A 14,968-nucleotide genomic window follows, 5' to 3' on the forward strand; every position below is an offset into this window, starting at 1 on the left:
AGGGTGGGTGGGCGGGTGGCGTTGGGGCAGAAGGAAGGAGAGAAAATTGGAGGGTTGGAGTGGAGGAAAGAATAAAGAAAAAAAAAAACCTGGGCATCTGGAATGGGCCCGTGTTCTTCTCATCGGAGTACTGGATCTGTGCATACGTTGTAGTTGAAAGCATGTGCAATCCGTGTAAACACGTGATTTTTCTTTCTATGCGTGTTGAGTCATTCTTATGTTACGGCCAGTGGGTGTGCAGCTGAATCGATGCTTTGGACACTCCCCCAGCCCATTCATTTTTCCTGTAGGCCCATCTGATTACATGCTTTTGCGCCCACATTTGTCCACAGTAAATAAAACAGAAGTCAAGTAGTGTCTTTTAAAGGAATAAGGTTTATTCCAATATAAGCTTTTGCAGGTCGTAGAAGTTTATGAACTTAATTGAGTTTTCCTGGTGCTGCTAGACTCCTATTTTTCTTTGCTGTGTAAATTTACATTTAGGCAGTGGATACAGGTGACTGAAGGGAGCCTCCATAAACAGAGGCTTCAAAGTTTTGAATACCAGAGCTGGAAGGCAGCAGCAGGGGAAGGACTCAGCCTCTATATCCAGATTACTTGTTCCTCCAGGGCAATTGGTTTGCTACTTTGTGGAAAAGGAGGCTGGTCTAAATGGGCCCTGGCTTGATCAGCAGATTTCTCTTAGGTTCTTATGACTGTATGCTTTAAACCACTCATCCCTGTTTATCCAATTGCTGGATGCAAGTTAACGCAATTTGGTTTTTCTTATGTAGCTCTTTCTATGAGAAGTGTGTGTGTACATGCAGTGGGTTCACTGTAATGGCTGTAAAGGGCTGGTGAGAGAGGACCTTGAACTGTGGGTGCCTCTTTTGTTCTTTTTAAGGCATCTGAATCTTGGTGTTCACTGCTAGATCCGTCTCTTTTCTGACTACCTGTAGTGTTTTCTTGCTCCCCACATGTGGCACAGTCTCCTTTAAAATAAAACATGTCGGAGGAAGAGGAGAAGGAAAATGAGTGTGCTTCCTGTAATCAATCTGTATGCTCTCTAAATAGCTTACACATAATATTTTAAAGTCATGCTGGGGAAATAATGGTTTTTGTTTGGGTATGTGATGGTAAACCCTAATCTGCTGAATTAGTTGATGGAATGAGAATGGTTAAACTATCTTCCTGGATGAAGAGTTTTGATGTGCTAATGGGGCCCTTTGATCTGACAGGTGCCTGAGTATTAACACGGGACTAATAGCAGGAGGTGGATCAGGATTGAAACAGTATGAACTATGTACAGTAGCTGAAAATCAGAATGGGCTGAGAGTATTGCCCAGTCTCTTCCCCCTTGATTTTTAGTCGAGGGGCTGCAGAGTATGAGTATGCAGGGAGTTCTGCACTATTTGAGTTTAAATCCCAAATGTAGTAAAATAATTGGAGGTGTGTTTTGTTATGTATTTGATCTATGGTGATCAAGCCAGAGGATAGGAAATGAGGTTTATCAACTTGTAGGTGGTGGTAGAGATGACTGTTTAAAGTGGGAGGAAGATTCAAAGCTATATATAAAGCATTCCAGGAAAGTTGTTTTTTTTAGGCATGAGAAAAGTTGAAGGGGTGGGGTCAGTGTGTATTCCAATAGCAGAATAAAAATCTGGTGGAAATATTTCCTGTTCAATTTGAAATTCTTGTGCAGCAGAAGTGTCAGAAGAAGAAAAATTATTGTAGGTTGTGTTGCTCATTAACAGTGCAATCCTGTACAGAGTTACTCCAGTCTAAGATGGCTGACTTCATTGGGTTTAGGCTGAGGTAACTGTTCAGGTTTGTACTGTAAAGCCTCTGTTTGCAAGCCAAAGGAATCTGCTGTGCAGGAAGCTGTTGTATGAGTGATCTGTTGTTTTCCACTTAACTTGGCTGAGGGGTTCATACAGTGCAGTGTTTGTAAAGGTTCCAGTGGCTTTTGGTGTAGACAGAATAAATATTTGCAGTCCTTAATTTAAGCCTTAGCTGCTCTCTTCCCAGCTAAGTACCAGGGCCCAGTCGTGAAACATGAACACATGTTTTAAAAAAGAAGAGTATGTGCCCAAGAACCTCTCTCTCACCACAGATGGCAAAAGCCTGCCCCACAGGTCTGGGATTGAGGGAAAAGATCAGTTGGGGAGGCAAGTTTGAGCCTGTTTGTTTCTCACTCAGAATTAAAAATTAACCATTAAGCATTTATGTTAGTATTGAGTAATCTTTGTCACGATTTTTTTTAGTGCAAAATGGATCTGTGCACCAGAAAGATGGATTAAATGATGATGATATCGAACCTTACTTGAGTCCTCAGGCTAGACCGGTGAGTGAAACAAATCGTATTTGTTTAGTGGGTGAGATGTACTATTATCAATTAGTTGCTTTTCTGCTGCTTTTCTGTTGTCTACCTTTCAGCATGTTTCTTTAGCTTGATATTTTGAGTACAGATAGCCCACTGATTACTGCTGATTCTATATCAACCTCTAGCTTGCCTGTAAGCAGAGGTCATTTCGGGGGTGAACGCAGTTCCCCCGGGTGAGGTGCAGGGGGGCGGGGCACATGATGAAGCCCCGCCCCCTGCTTCCGGCCGCCCTGCTTCCAGCCCTCATTCAGCCAGGAGGAGGCAGGAGAAGAGGGAGGGTAAGTTGCTTCCTCCCCGCCTCTCCCCACCCCTGCCTGCCTGGAGCCAGGGAGGGCCTTTGCGGGGCTTCCTCGCACTCCTGCCAGCCTTGCAGGTCCACCACCGGGCCCCTGATGTCAGGGTGTGTGGCATATGCTAATGAGTTCCCCTAGCTCTTTTTCTACGAAATGACCCCTGCCTGTAAGTATGATAGGTGCTGTGCTAGAACTAAGTATGGTGTTTTTTGAATATCATTTATTTTTGTTCTTTGTAGTCTTTTCTCACTGAGACTCAAGGTACATTAAACAGTGTAAGTCAATACAATCGACAGGATGAGACATCGAATAAGTAATATAACAGAACTAGGTTTAGGTTTACTGAAGTCTGTAAAGTGTGCACATTAGATGAGATGTTAATGCAGACAATGGTATTACATAAGTAGGAAAACAATTTAGTGAGACCAAGGCATGCATTTATTTATTTTATTCCTTTGTCTAAGCTTGTGAAATCAGGATGGACTTAACCTGGCTTCTAAATGTTAGTAATGATGGCATTAGGTGAAATTTCACTAATTTCATGCTTATAAATATGTTTGAGTGTTGATTTACTTCCTACAATCAAGTTAAAAACATCTCAACACTTAACAGTGAACCCTCATAAAAACTGAACCCCATGTAAGCTGCAGTAAACCTCTGTATCTCAGTTGTAAAGTGAAACTAGAATCCTGAGCTACAAAATAGTTTATCACAACACTTCAGTAGGCATGAGACTGCAGTTCTAAGTACTCCTGCTCCCATGTAGGTCCTATGGAACTTGCTGGGATGTATTTCTGACTAAGCGTGCTTAGAATTGTAGGTAAGCTAAGTAATCCAGTTTAAATTATTTACTCAGAAGAAATTACTGTTGCTGTGTTGTAAGACAGCTTTTTGTTATACAGCAAATATGGCTGTCTTAGTGATTTTAGAGGGGTTCACTTACCAAGTAAAGATGCACAAGATAAATCCAATAACTCTGTCCTGACCTTGGCACTTTCTAATTCTAATGAGACCTACACCATTTTAGTAGGGTCTTCTATTTCTGATCTGTCATGTAGGTGGATTACTTACATATCTAATACATTTAATAATCTAATGCTAGTAGACTGCATTTAGAACACTGGTACCTGTTCTAGCTTTTGGGGCCTTGAATTACTGATATGGTCTGTAGGGTTATTAAAACATCCCTTATTGTATCCACAGTTACCACAGTTACCTAGTTAGATGAGGCCTTCCTATTTTGGAGAAATGAAATATGAACGTCAGTTCGTTTAATGACTGAAAGATAATAACAGGTATCTTTGCCCAGTTCTGGGAAACGTTTAGGGTTCAACTCCAGCTGGTGTCTGCTGGGAGAGAATTCCATTATTGTGCACCAACATTCATGGATGCGCTGCTGCGTGCTGTTCTCACGTGGGTGCTGGTGCACTATGGCATGGTCATATGGCTGTGGTGGATAATTCTTTGAGGTAAAGGTAACAGGCTTAAGATGTTCAGCATTTCTGGGCTCCCATCAGTACCTTGAAATTGTGCCTTGAAGACTGCAAGAAGGAAGTGCAGATCCTAAAACATGCTGAAAGTCAGAAAACTTTACAACTTCTGATCAGTTGTGAAGAATAGGTAAACTGGACTGCAGTAACCAAGCTTCAGTTACAAAGATTAAATAATAGTTGGCAAAATTAAATTGGAAAGAAGTGTGGGTGGGTGCAGAAGCATTTTTAGTGAAGTGAAAAGTACCCATGCCCACCTTGAGCACTAAAGTTTCAGCTATATTAATAGTTTTAGGAACCGCCTATGCATGTGCACCAGAGAAACCTAGTGCAGACTAAACTACATACAAGCTTGATATTTCATTTTTTTTCTGCATTCAAAGGGTCATTTTATTTTGTTGGCTTTCTTGCATCCCTACATAATCCGTGTATCAAATAAAATGATTGTGGGTCCTGAATTTAGTGACAAGAGCATGCTGTTCATGCACTGCATATCATTATTTTGCTTAGGTGCCTCTGTTCCTGTACATACAGGCAGGAGTTAAGAAAGGAAAGAATCCTGTGGGGGATCCCTTTATGTAAGGACATGGGAAAACAAGTGGTGGCTCATAACTCCTCTTCAAGATATTCCCTAATGGGAATGAGTGAAACAACTTGAATGAAATAAAATGAGTCTAATGCCACCTTAAAGACTAACATTTATTCCGACATGAGCTCTTGTGAGTTACAGCTTCTTTAGATGCTATGAAGGGGAAATCATATTCCACATTTTTATAGGGAAAAATACGTAAGGGGAGGAGTTGGAGGCAGAGAGACGTTTGGTGTAAATACCAGCTTTCAGATCAGCAGTGATATGGATATTATGTGATAATTTATTTCAGAGACTACTGAAGTATCCGGTAGGCTGAAATTAGTTCTCTGTTTCAAAGCAAAGATGATTGATCAAGGCCCCAGTAAGCAGTTTTTCTACTAGTTAGTAGAGATCCAGGGAATCCAGTAAGCATTTGGATACGCCCGAAGTTACAGAACATCCTGTTTGTCAACCTCTTCCCCAAAAGCAGAATGTTGGAGAAGAGTTTGGGTTGTCCATGGTGCCTATTACCTTATTGGAATGAATTAGGACCATCAAAAATTTCAGATTGATCCAGGTGGGAAGCCATGGTGGTCTGAAGCAGTAGGACAAAGTTTGAGTCCAGTGGCACTTTTAAGACCAACAAAAGTTTTATTCAAGGTATGACCTTTCATGTGCACACACACGTCCTCAGATATCTGAGAAAGTATGCATGCACAAGAAAGCACATAACCTTGAATAAAACTTTGTTGGTCTTAAAGGTGCCGCTGGACACAAACTTTGTTCTTCATTTTTCAGATTGTTATTCATGGTCCAAATATGTATGTAGAGCCAGTTTGGTGTAGTGGTTAAGTGCGCGGACTCTCATCTGGGAGAACCGGATTTGATTCCCCACTCCTCCACTCGCACCTGGCTGGATGACCTTGGGCAAGCCATAGTTCTTATAAGAGCTGTTTTTGAAAAAAGAGCAGTTTCTGTCAAGAGCTCTCTCTCAGCCCCACCTACCTCACAGGGGGTCTGTTGTGGGGAGGGGAAGGGAAAGGAGTTTGTAAGCTGCTCTGAGACACCTTTAGGTCGTGAAGGGCGGGGTATAAATCCAATCTCTTCTTCTGTGTAAGGAAGGTCAGAATCAATTATAGCTCAATGGTATATATATCCACATTGGCTGCTGAGCTCCATAAAAATGTACACAGGTTCTGTTTCTGAGCTGGCTTATCACAGATGCACCCCTTTGTGGTAAATGCTAGTAACAGAAAATCAAGCCTCTGATCCATTTTTACTCTGCACTGATGCTTATTAACTGAAATAACCCGTTAGGTTTGAGATGAGTCAAACTATGGACATAGACAGCCCAGGCTTATTAGGTTGGTAGGAAGGACTTGGTACTGGTAAAGGAGGACTGTTCCTTTGAAAATTGCTCAACACAAAGTTGGTATTGAGTGACCTTGTCACTAGTTCATTCTTCAGTTTTGTAAGCCTTAGGCACTTGGTAAATGGAAGAAACTTGTGGAAAGCAGGTGAAGTGGTGGGAAGAAGACACATTAGAAAGTTGCCTATGGTCAAAACAATGGAAGGTCATCTCATTTGGCAAAGCATTCAGCCAGATTCCTGACCTGGATCGTGAAGCAGAGGAAGGCAATGGCAAACCACCTCTGAACGTCTGTTGCCTTGAAAGCCCCACGGGGTTGTCAAAAGTCAGTTGTGACTTGACAGCAAAATGTTTTTAAAAAAAAATAAAAAAATCCAAATGTCACTCAAAAACAGTGTAAGAAGCACAGTTCTCTTTTCAGGCTGAGAACAGATGGAAGTGTTTGGTATTTTATCAATGGTTGAGATATCATGTGAATGTATATAAAAATGAAGTCAAAGTGTGTTGCTTTTACCTTGTGTAAGCAGTCTTTTCCCAGGTTATTCCCATCCTCCTCATATCCTTCTCATTCATGGTTGCAGATAGGTGTCCATAACATAGAAAAAATGGTAAAACAGCGGTATTGTTTAATTTTTTCCCCCTACTTTAGGGTAAGAGTCAGCCTAATATTACACCTTTTGGGTTTGGTCGTTAACAGAGGTATGCTGTTCCACCCATGCTTTCAGAGCTCTGTAATAACCATTACTCTGAGCTTCCATAGGTAGACCATTCTAACTGCCCTACTGTCACAGAGTAAGGAAACCAACTTGCTTCTCACTGAGAGAAGTGCTGTCAATTTACCCCCCCCCCAATATGTAAGGCTTGAGGAAATATGTTTCAATGTATCTGAAGTGTACATGCACATAAAAGCTTATACCCAGAATTAAACTTTGTCGGTCTTAAAGGTGCCACCAAACTCAAACTTTTTTCTGTTTAGACCCTGTAAGTGGTGGTGGTGGAAGTCCCCTTCTACTTAATTTCAGTTAAGATTTAAAAATGTCATGTGGTTGTGTGGTAGTGTGCTTAGTTAATGCCCCTAGTAACACTGAAATACAGAGCTCTGGCAAGCATGAGAGATTTGTTTACATTGTTGAAGCAATTGGTTATTTAAGGGAGGTGTTGAATTCTTGAAGTATATTTCAGACGTACATTGAGAAAGGGAACTATACAACCATATAAAAGTGACTTACTTGGCAGTGAGTGTTCAGTGTGAGGATGACAGGTCACTGACAGTGTGTGTTTATTGATCCAGATTTGTAAATGTCACAAGACTGCTAGGCTTTTCTCCTTTGAGAGACTGTGCATTGCTTTGTTGAGTTGCTCTTAAGCAAGCCACTAAGATTCCTCCTGGACTTCTTTTTATCTGCAGTGATAAATCCACTACCTCTAATAAGGACATGTGATTGACCTGGTTAGGCCACAGTTTAAAAATTCTGGTGAATCAGTGGGGCAGTACTTAATTTACAGCCCTAAAATTATTCCTCCTAAAATCCAGATTATATGTTGCAAGGGTCAAGTGATCATCACCACAAGCTCCATTTATGGTTCTTCTTTCTCTTTTCCTTGGTAGCATGGGGTTATGAGGCATTTGATAACATCATTGTGCTTGGTCCCTTAAAGGGGAAGTTCCAACTTAGAGGGGGGGGGACTTGAGTATGTGACATTAATTGACATTACACTATACTTCTAAACAGTGCTAGAGAGCAGCAGATTGGTAGCAGCCATGCTTTCTACGGTTCCATAGACATGTTTTTGAGTCATAGCGGTTACTTTAAATGTGTGGCTTAAGTAAATTGTTAAAGTTTGGTTTGCTGGAGGGAACCTCTGAATTGAAATTTGTACCGCTCTGTGGTTTTAGAACCACCGTATTCCAGCAATTAATCAGAGTAGAGCATGGCTTACTCGAGAAGTTTAGCCCTTAGAATTTTTGCTTCACTAAAATCTGTATGCCATTCTTCAGGAAGTACCATTTCCCCTGCTGGGCTGTGTTTCTGGGCTTTAGCACAATGGACAAGGTTGATTCACAGGAACAGAACGTGACAGTTTACTCACGAGTCAGGGCTGGGTTCCCTGTACCTAGTACTGCACAGTGGAATACATGATTGAACTCTTGGTTAAAACTCTTAACAGTAAAGGGAATGGGGAAAATTTAGTGTCTGGGTTCGTTACTGTGTCTCAGTTGATATGATGGGGTGAGAATGACTTTGTGTGCTGCTTTGAGTCCCCATTGAGGAGAATTATGAGGTAAATTAAGTTGAAATGTTATTAAATTCTTCATTGCGGAATGAATGCTTCTCTGTGTGTTATCAGATAACACAGAAGTCAGAACTGCTAGCTTTGAAGCTTGGTGAAGAGGCTTGGAAAGGTTACTACTTAGCTGCAGGGTAGACTGCTGAGGTACTGTTTCAGGTTCTTCGGAGGGGGTTAAGGTACAAAATTTGGAATTACACTCAGCCTTCAAGGAATTTATGACAGCATACAGTGTTTGCCCTTCCTCCTTTTTATCTTCACAACAGGCTTGTGAAGTAGGTTAAAAGAAAATTAACCTAAGTTCACTTAGCAAGGTTCATGACTGAGCTGTGATTTGATCTTTGTCTCTCCAGTCTTCTTCCAATATTCTTCCCCCATGCCATGCTAGCCCTCAATACACTACCAGCGATTGTCTGAATTTTCATAACACCACTCTGAACTTTTGAAGTTGACAAAGGATGGGAAGTATAAACACTGGAAAACAGGATTATGCCCTTTGAACACGATCTGCTCAGGCCTTGTTAAAAATTCTTAGTCTTCCCAACAGAGCAGTTCTCGTTCACTTCAGTGTAACTTACAGAACAGAAGATCTGAATTGTGCCCACTGATTTTAGTGGGATGAAGATAGTATCCTATACTTTCTGATCTGAGAATACAAGAAAGGATTAGAACATCCCCTGTTTGGGGAAGTAGAATGCAAGAATGTTCACTTAACACTGAAAGAAATATAAGATAATGTAATGCTGATGGAGATATTTGTACTGATGTTTAAAAACACATAATTCACTTACAATATTGCTTTGTCATGTAGGTAAAATAATAAATTAGAAATAATGTATCATAGAGGAGAGAATGCTATTAAAGATTTCTTATCTAGCAAGGTCAGGCTGTGTGTTATAAAAGTCTGATCCTTTGTCACCCACGTGCCCTCTATGAGTCAGTCATCTTTTCACAATTTCACATATTTGAAATATTTTTGACTCTTATTATTGGGACAAATGCCCACAAGTTTTAAGGAGCACAGAATTTTTCAGCTTTGCATTCCTTGCTGCACAGTTCCTCTGTTTGAATTATTAAACCTTGACAAACATATGAACATAATTGAACCAACAGTGTCTCTCTTAAACTGTGCTGTATTTTATTGTTATCAGTAACAGCAGCAAATCGTGATATGATATACAGCAGTCTTCAAGATTCTACTGTGAGTTCAATGAAGGTTTTCATAGTGGTTGAGAAGAACAGCAACTAAATCCTGAAGTAAAAAAAAACAGGTGCCATTTGCTGTGTTCCATACACACACACAACACACAACAAACCTTTATTGGCATAACAACAGCCACAGCCTTAGGTACAGAGGCGGTAGGCACGCAAAACAGTTAATTCACTACCCCTTCTGCTGAAAAAGAACTTCTCCTCCTATACACTCTGTAAAGGAAGTTTGCCACCTCTTCGATGGTATCAGCCCTGTTTGACACTAGAAGGTTCATTATCTTACTTTCCTCATATTTGCCCTCCAGGGTTTGCAGTATAGGGCCGAGGTGATAAGCGCGCAAATCCTGGTAAAATCTACAAGTCAGAAGTACATGGTCCATTTCTTCAATCTCCTTTAGCCCACAGGGACATAACCTATCCGGGAATGGTATTTTTTTAAATCTCTCATATAACACAGCTGAGAGAAAAAGTAATAGGGATGGGCATGAACTGGCTCCTGAGCCAAAATTTGGGCTGAACTTAGGCTGATTTGGAGCTCTGTTCAGGGAAGGTGCATTCCCCAAACATTTACCAGACTTTTTGGGCAGTTCAGCTGTTGGAGGCCAGCCATTTAAACCAAACAGCTGGGGGGGGGGAGCAAAACCGAAAGGTTAAATGAAACCTCTTCTCAAGTGCCCCCCCCCCCCCCCCCCGCCTTTGGAATCGAACTTGCCAGATCAATTCAGTTTGTGTGGAGCCTGCTTGGTTCAGTTCGTAGGCCGCCCCAAACTGAACTGCCTTTTTTAGGTTCATGCCCATTCCTAGAAGAAGAAGAGACTGAATTTATACCCCACCCTTCACTACCCAAAGGAGTCTCAGAGTGGCTTACAATCGCCTTCCCCTTCCCACAACAGACACCCTGAGGTAGTGGGGCTGAGAGAGTCTTTCAGGAACTGCTCATGAGAGAACAGCTCTAAAAGAACTTGTAATTGACCCAAGGTCACACCAGCAGCTGCATGTAGAGCAGTGGGACATCAAACCTGGTTCTCCCAGATTAGAGTCCAAGCTCCTGATCACAACACCAATTATTCTTAGTACGACATCCATATTTATTCTTAGTATGGCATCCCAGTGCTTTCAACACAAACTGAGCCTGATCAGGTTGTGTTTGGTGTTGGAGGATAAAATTAATTTGTGTTTCAAAAAAGCAAATCAAGCTTCGTATTTTTTGTGGGTTCTAGCAGCAAAGCAGTATGTTTTGACAATGGGAAAGAGCTTAGATTTAAAAAACCTGTCCAGGTTTTAGTGCAAATTAGCAGAAACACTTTTTTAAATGACCTAGTTCAGAAGTTGTCAAGCCTTTAAAAATAGTGATGTTTAAGGTAAATGTGTAATCCTATTTTAGGTTGTGTAGGGTGCTTTATTAGCTAGAACAGTTTAAAATTGGTCTTGCTGTATATTCCATGCTTTGTGCAAACTGCCCATTATTTACATGTGAACGTTTTCATGCAGATGATACTTTGTTCTGAGTTTGTATGGAGAAAATGTGGTAAACGAGGCTTTTACTGAAACTAGTCTTTGCATCAATTAAAATTTCAGTGAAAAGTGTTTGAAAAAGGACCTATGATCCCCCCCCCCCCCCCGGTTTTTTTGTGATGCCCTTCTAACTGTTCAGTGCTTTTTATATTTCAGAATAATGCATACACGGCAATGTCTGATTCCTACCTGCCAAGTTATTACAGTCCATCCATTGGATTCTCCTACTCCTTGGGTGAAGCTGCTTGGTCAACTGGAGGTGATCCACCCATGCCCTACTTAACGTCTTACGGACAGCTAAGCAATGGGGAGCCTCACTTTCTTCCAGATGCCATGTTTGGACAGCCAGGGGCCCTTGGCAGCACTCCGTTTCTTGGACAGCATGGCTTTAACTTTTTTCCAAGTGGGATTGACTTCTCAGCTTGGGGCAATAACAGTTCTCAGGGGCAATCCACTCAAAGCTCTGGATATAGTAGCAACTATGCTTATGCACCAAGCTCATTGGGTGGAGCCATGATTGATGGACAGTCTGCTTTTGCCAATGAAACCCTGAATAAGGCTCCTGGAATGAATAGCATAGACCAGGGGATGGCCGCATTGAAGCTAGGCAGCACTGATGTTGCGAACACTGTCCCCAAAGTTGTTGGGTCTGCTGTTGGCAGTGGCTCTATTGCCAGTAATATTGTGGCTTCTAACAGTTTGCCCCCGGCGACCATTGCTCCTCCCAAACCAGCATCCTGGGCTGATATTGCCAGCAAGCCTGCTAAACAGCAGCCTAAGCTGAAGACCAAGAATGGCATTGCAAGTACAAGTCTTCCACCCCCCCCAATAAAACATAACATGGATATTGGAACTTGGGATAATAAAGGACAAGTGGCAAAATCTCCGTCCCAGGCCTTAGTTCAGAATATTGGTCAGCAGCCATCCCAGATATCCCCCCAACCAATGGGTCAGGCAATGAGCAACAGCCCACCTGCTGTGCAGCCTTCAGCAGGACAACAGCCACAACCTCTGCCTCCTCCACCACCCCAACCAACTCAGCTGCCAGTGCAGCAACAGGCAGCTCAGCCTGCCCGTTGGGTTGCGCCTCGTAACCGTGGCAACGGGTTTGGTCAAAATGGAGTGGATGGTAGTGCTGTTGGACAGTCTCAGGCCACTTCTGGTGCTGCTCCTTCAGAGCCACACCCAGTCTTAGAGAAGTTGCGATCCATCAACAACTACAACCCGAAGGATTTTGACTGGAACCCAAAACATGGTAGGGTTTTCATCATCAAGAGTTATTCTGAGGACGATATCCACCGCTCCATTAAATATAACATCTGGTGCAGCACAGAGCACGGAAATAAAAGACTGGATGCTGCTTACCGCTCCATGAATGGGAAAGGTCCTGTTTACTTACTGTTCAGTGTCAATGGCAGTGGTCATTTCTGTGGAGTTGCAGAAATGAAATCTGCCGTGGACTACAACACATGTGCAGGTGTATGGTCCCAGGACAAATGGAAGGGACGTTTTGACATCAGGTGGATTTTTGTGAAGGACGTTCCCAACAGCCAACTGCGACACATTCGTCTAGAGAACAATGAGAATAAACCAGTGACCAACTCCAGGGACACTCAGGAGGTGCCTCTGGAAAAGGCTAAGCAGGTGCTGAAAATCATTGCTACCTACAAGCACACCACTTCAATTTTTGATGACTTCTCACACTATGAGAAACGCCAGGAGGAGGAGGAAAATGTGAAAAAGGTAATTTGTTCTAACTGCTGGGTTTGGTATGGGAGAGTACCAAAAAGTGGTGGTGTAGAATAGAACTAGCCATTGTAATGTGTCTGGGAGTCTTGATCAAGTTTCTGAGCTGTAGTTGGCGCCATAGCTTTTGCCACTGGTATGGCGTATACTTTAATATATCAATATCTAGTTGAGAATGAACATTTCTTCCAGTTTCCTCTATAAAAGCATCCTCTATTCCTTTATACTACAGCCTTATTTCCTTTGTACAGGGCTGCCTCTGGAACCTTGGAAATTATTACTTTCTCAGAACAGTCCTATGCCATGTTTTTATGAAAATAACTTCTAGGGCTACCTGTTCTTCAAAAAACATGACATGGTAAAAAAAAGCCTCCTACAAAAGTAATATGTATGAAATAGGCTTTGGCGTTCTTGATGGCTGGAGGCATTTGATGCTGAATATGTTAAAAGCTAATGTGCCTGTTGGAAAAAATTATTTTCTCTTAAGAACCATGAGAGTTGGGTTTTCCTTCCTTTTGGAGTTGGAAGAGTGGGCTGTCAAATGGACAAATAGCGGCAGAAGAATATTGCTATAAAGTATGTACTGTCATTTTTACATTTGTCTCAAAGCTTGCTACAGATTGCTATGCAAGGGCAGCACATCAGTTTTGGATGCAGCTTTTGAGAATCTGAAGTAGCCTTGAATAGGCGGCTGAGACTTCTGCTTGTGTTTGATCCTTTCTAAACAATGGGAGGAGCTGATTTCCTTTAGCATTTCATCTATGTTGGTGTTGTTACACTATTTAGGAAGAACCCATTTGTATGTGTCATTGGCTACTGGAAGAGTATATCCACAAGCATGATAAAATAACAGTTTTTAATATTGTCCAGGCATCTGTAAATGCTTAATGCTCATTTGTCTGTCTCTTGTAGTGGAAGGCCTATGACTAAGATTTTTGTCTCCTTAGTTACTGGAAACAGTGATTGTGGTATGTTCTTTAAACTTCCATGTTTCAGCTTGGTCGCTTAACCTTTCAAGAGAGGCTACAATTGTGTCACTAGTTCATTTGTTTGTTACTGCTGCAACTTGTCCAGAGCTACTGCTACACATAGTAGAATTGTGAAAGCTCGTGCTTTTGAGGGTATTTGGATGTATTGCACTTTTCTTTGAAAAATCTAAGAAATTAGGACTGTATTCCTAAATTCAGGATTTATCAGCTGTTGCTCTATTATGCAAACATTTGTGGGGTGCTGGGAGGAGGAGAGGGGGCTACAGAAGTATGTTGTTGCAGAAACCAACCAATCTCTTAATGACTTGACTGGGCTCTGTACTAGCTAGCACCACCCAGGAGCCAGGCTGTTGAAATTTTGGAGCATGTACACTTAGACATAGCTGCAACTTCACATTTAAAACATCAAAGCGATGTAGTGAGTGGAACATCTTAACTGTTGAAGTAGTGTTCTTGAGTGGAAGTGGTCTTCAAAGCTTTTTACCATATTTTAATTTGAGTACTGGTTCCATTTCAAGGTGTTGGTGCTTACCTTTAAAGCCCTATACAGCCAGGGGCCTGCATATCTGCGAGATCTCCTCTCCCTCTATGAGCCCTGAAGGGCTTTACAGTGTGCCAACCGACATCTTCTGGTGGTCCACAGCCCCAGGGACATCCATCTTGCCTTGGGCCAGGGCCTTTTCAGTCCTGGCCCCTACCTGGTGGAATAAGCTCCCATACAGTTCCGCAGGGCCTGCAAGACGGAGCTCTTCTACTAGGCGTTTAACTAGGGTGACAGACATCCCTCCCTCTCTACTGGGCCTCCCCTCAGTGGGTCAGAACTGCATTACCACCTAAGGACCAAATCTTGAAAGAGATGGCATCTGCGAGGCCTTAACTTTAAATATAACTTGATGCTGTTGTATTTTATTTTATTGGTGTTTTAATTGTTTTCATTTTTGTAAATTGTATTTTCTACTAAATTTGATGTAACCTGCCCTGAGCCTGCTATGTGGGGAGGGTGGGGTATAAATAGAATAAAATAATAAAATAAATACATAAATAAAGTGACATGTAGCATCATATCAGGACCCTCTGTCTGCCCCTCTGTTAGACTGCAAGTTAGTCCTCTCTGCTTAAACCTTGCTAGTAA

The 14,968-nt window shown here is 41.9% G+C and overlaps 1 protein-coding gene across 1 annotated transcript in view; it reads left to right on the forward strand.

Moving 5' to 3' along the window:
• The first annotated feature begins 2,247 nt into the window (after positions 1 to 2,247).
• The window catches only part of YTHDF2 (YTH N(6)-methyladenosine RNA binding protein 2), a 40,262-nt gene continuing 27,541 nt past the window's right edge, over positions 2,248 to 14,968 (forward strand). Inside the window, exons 1-2 of the mRNA XM_015424837.1 lie at positions 2,248 to 2,323; positions 11,258 to 12,844. Of these exons, the coding sequence (XP_015280323.1) occupies positions 11,276 to 12,844 (1,569 nt within the window). The 5' untranslated portion in view covers positions 2,248 to 2,323; positions 11,258 to 11,275. The remainder of the gene's footprint in view (positions 2,324 to 11,257; positions 12,845 to 14,968) is intronic.

Source organism: Gekko japonicus, unplaced genomic scaffold, assembly GCF_001447785.1.
Source record: "Gekko japonicus isolate JY-2015 unplaced genomic scaffold, Gekko_japonicus_V1.1 scaffold1099, whole genome shotgun sequence".
Lineage (NCBI taxonomy): Eukaryota > Metazoa > Chordata > Lepidosauria > Squamata > Gekkonidae > Gekko > Gekko japonicus.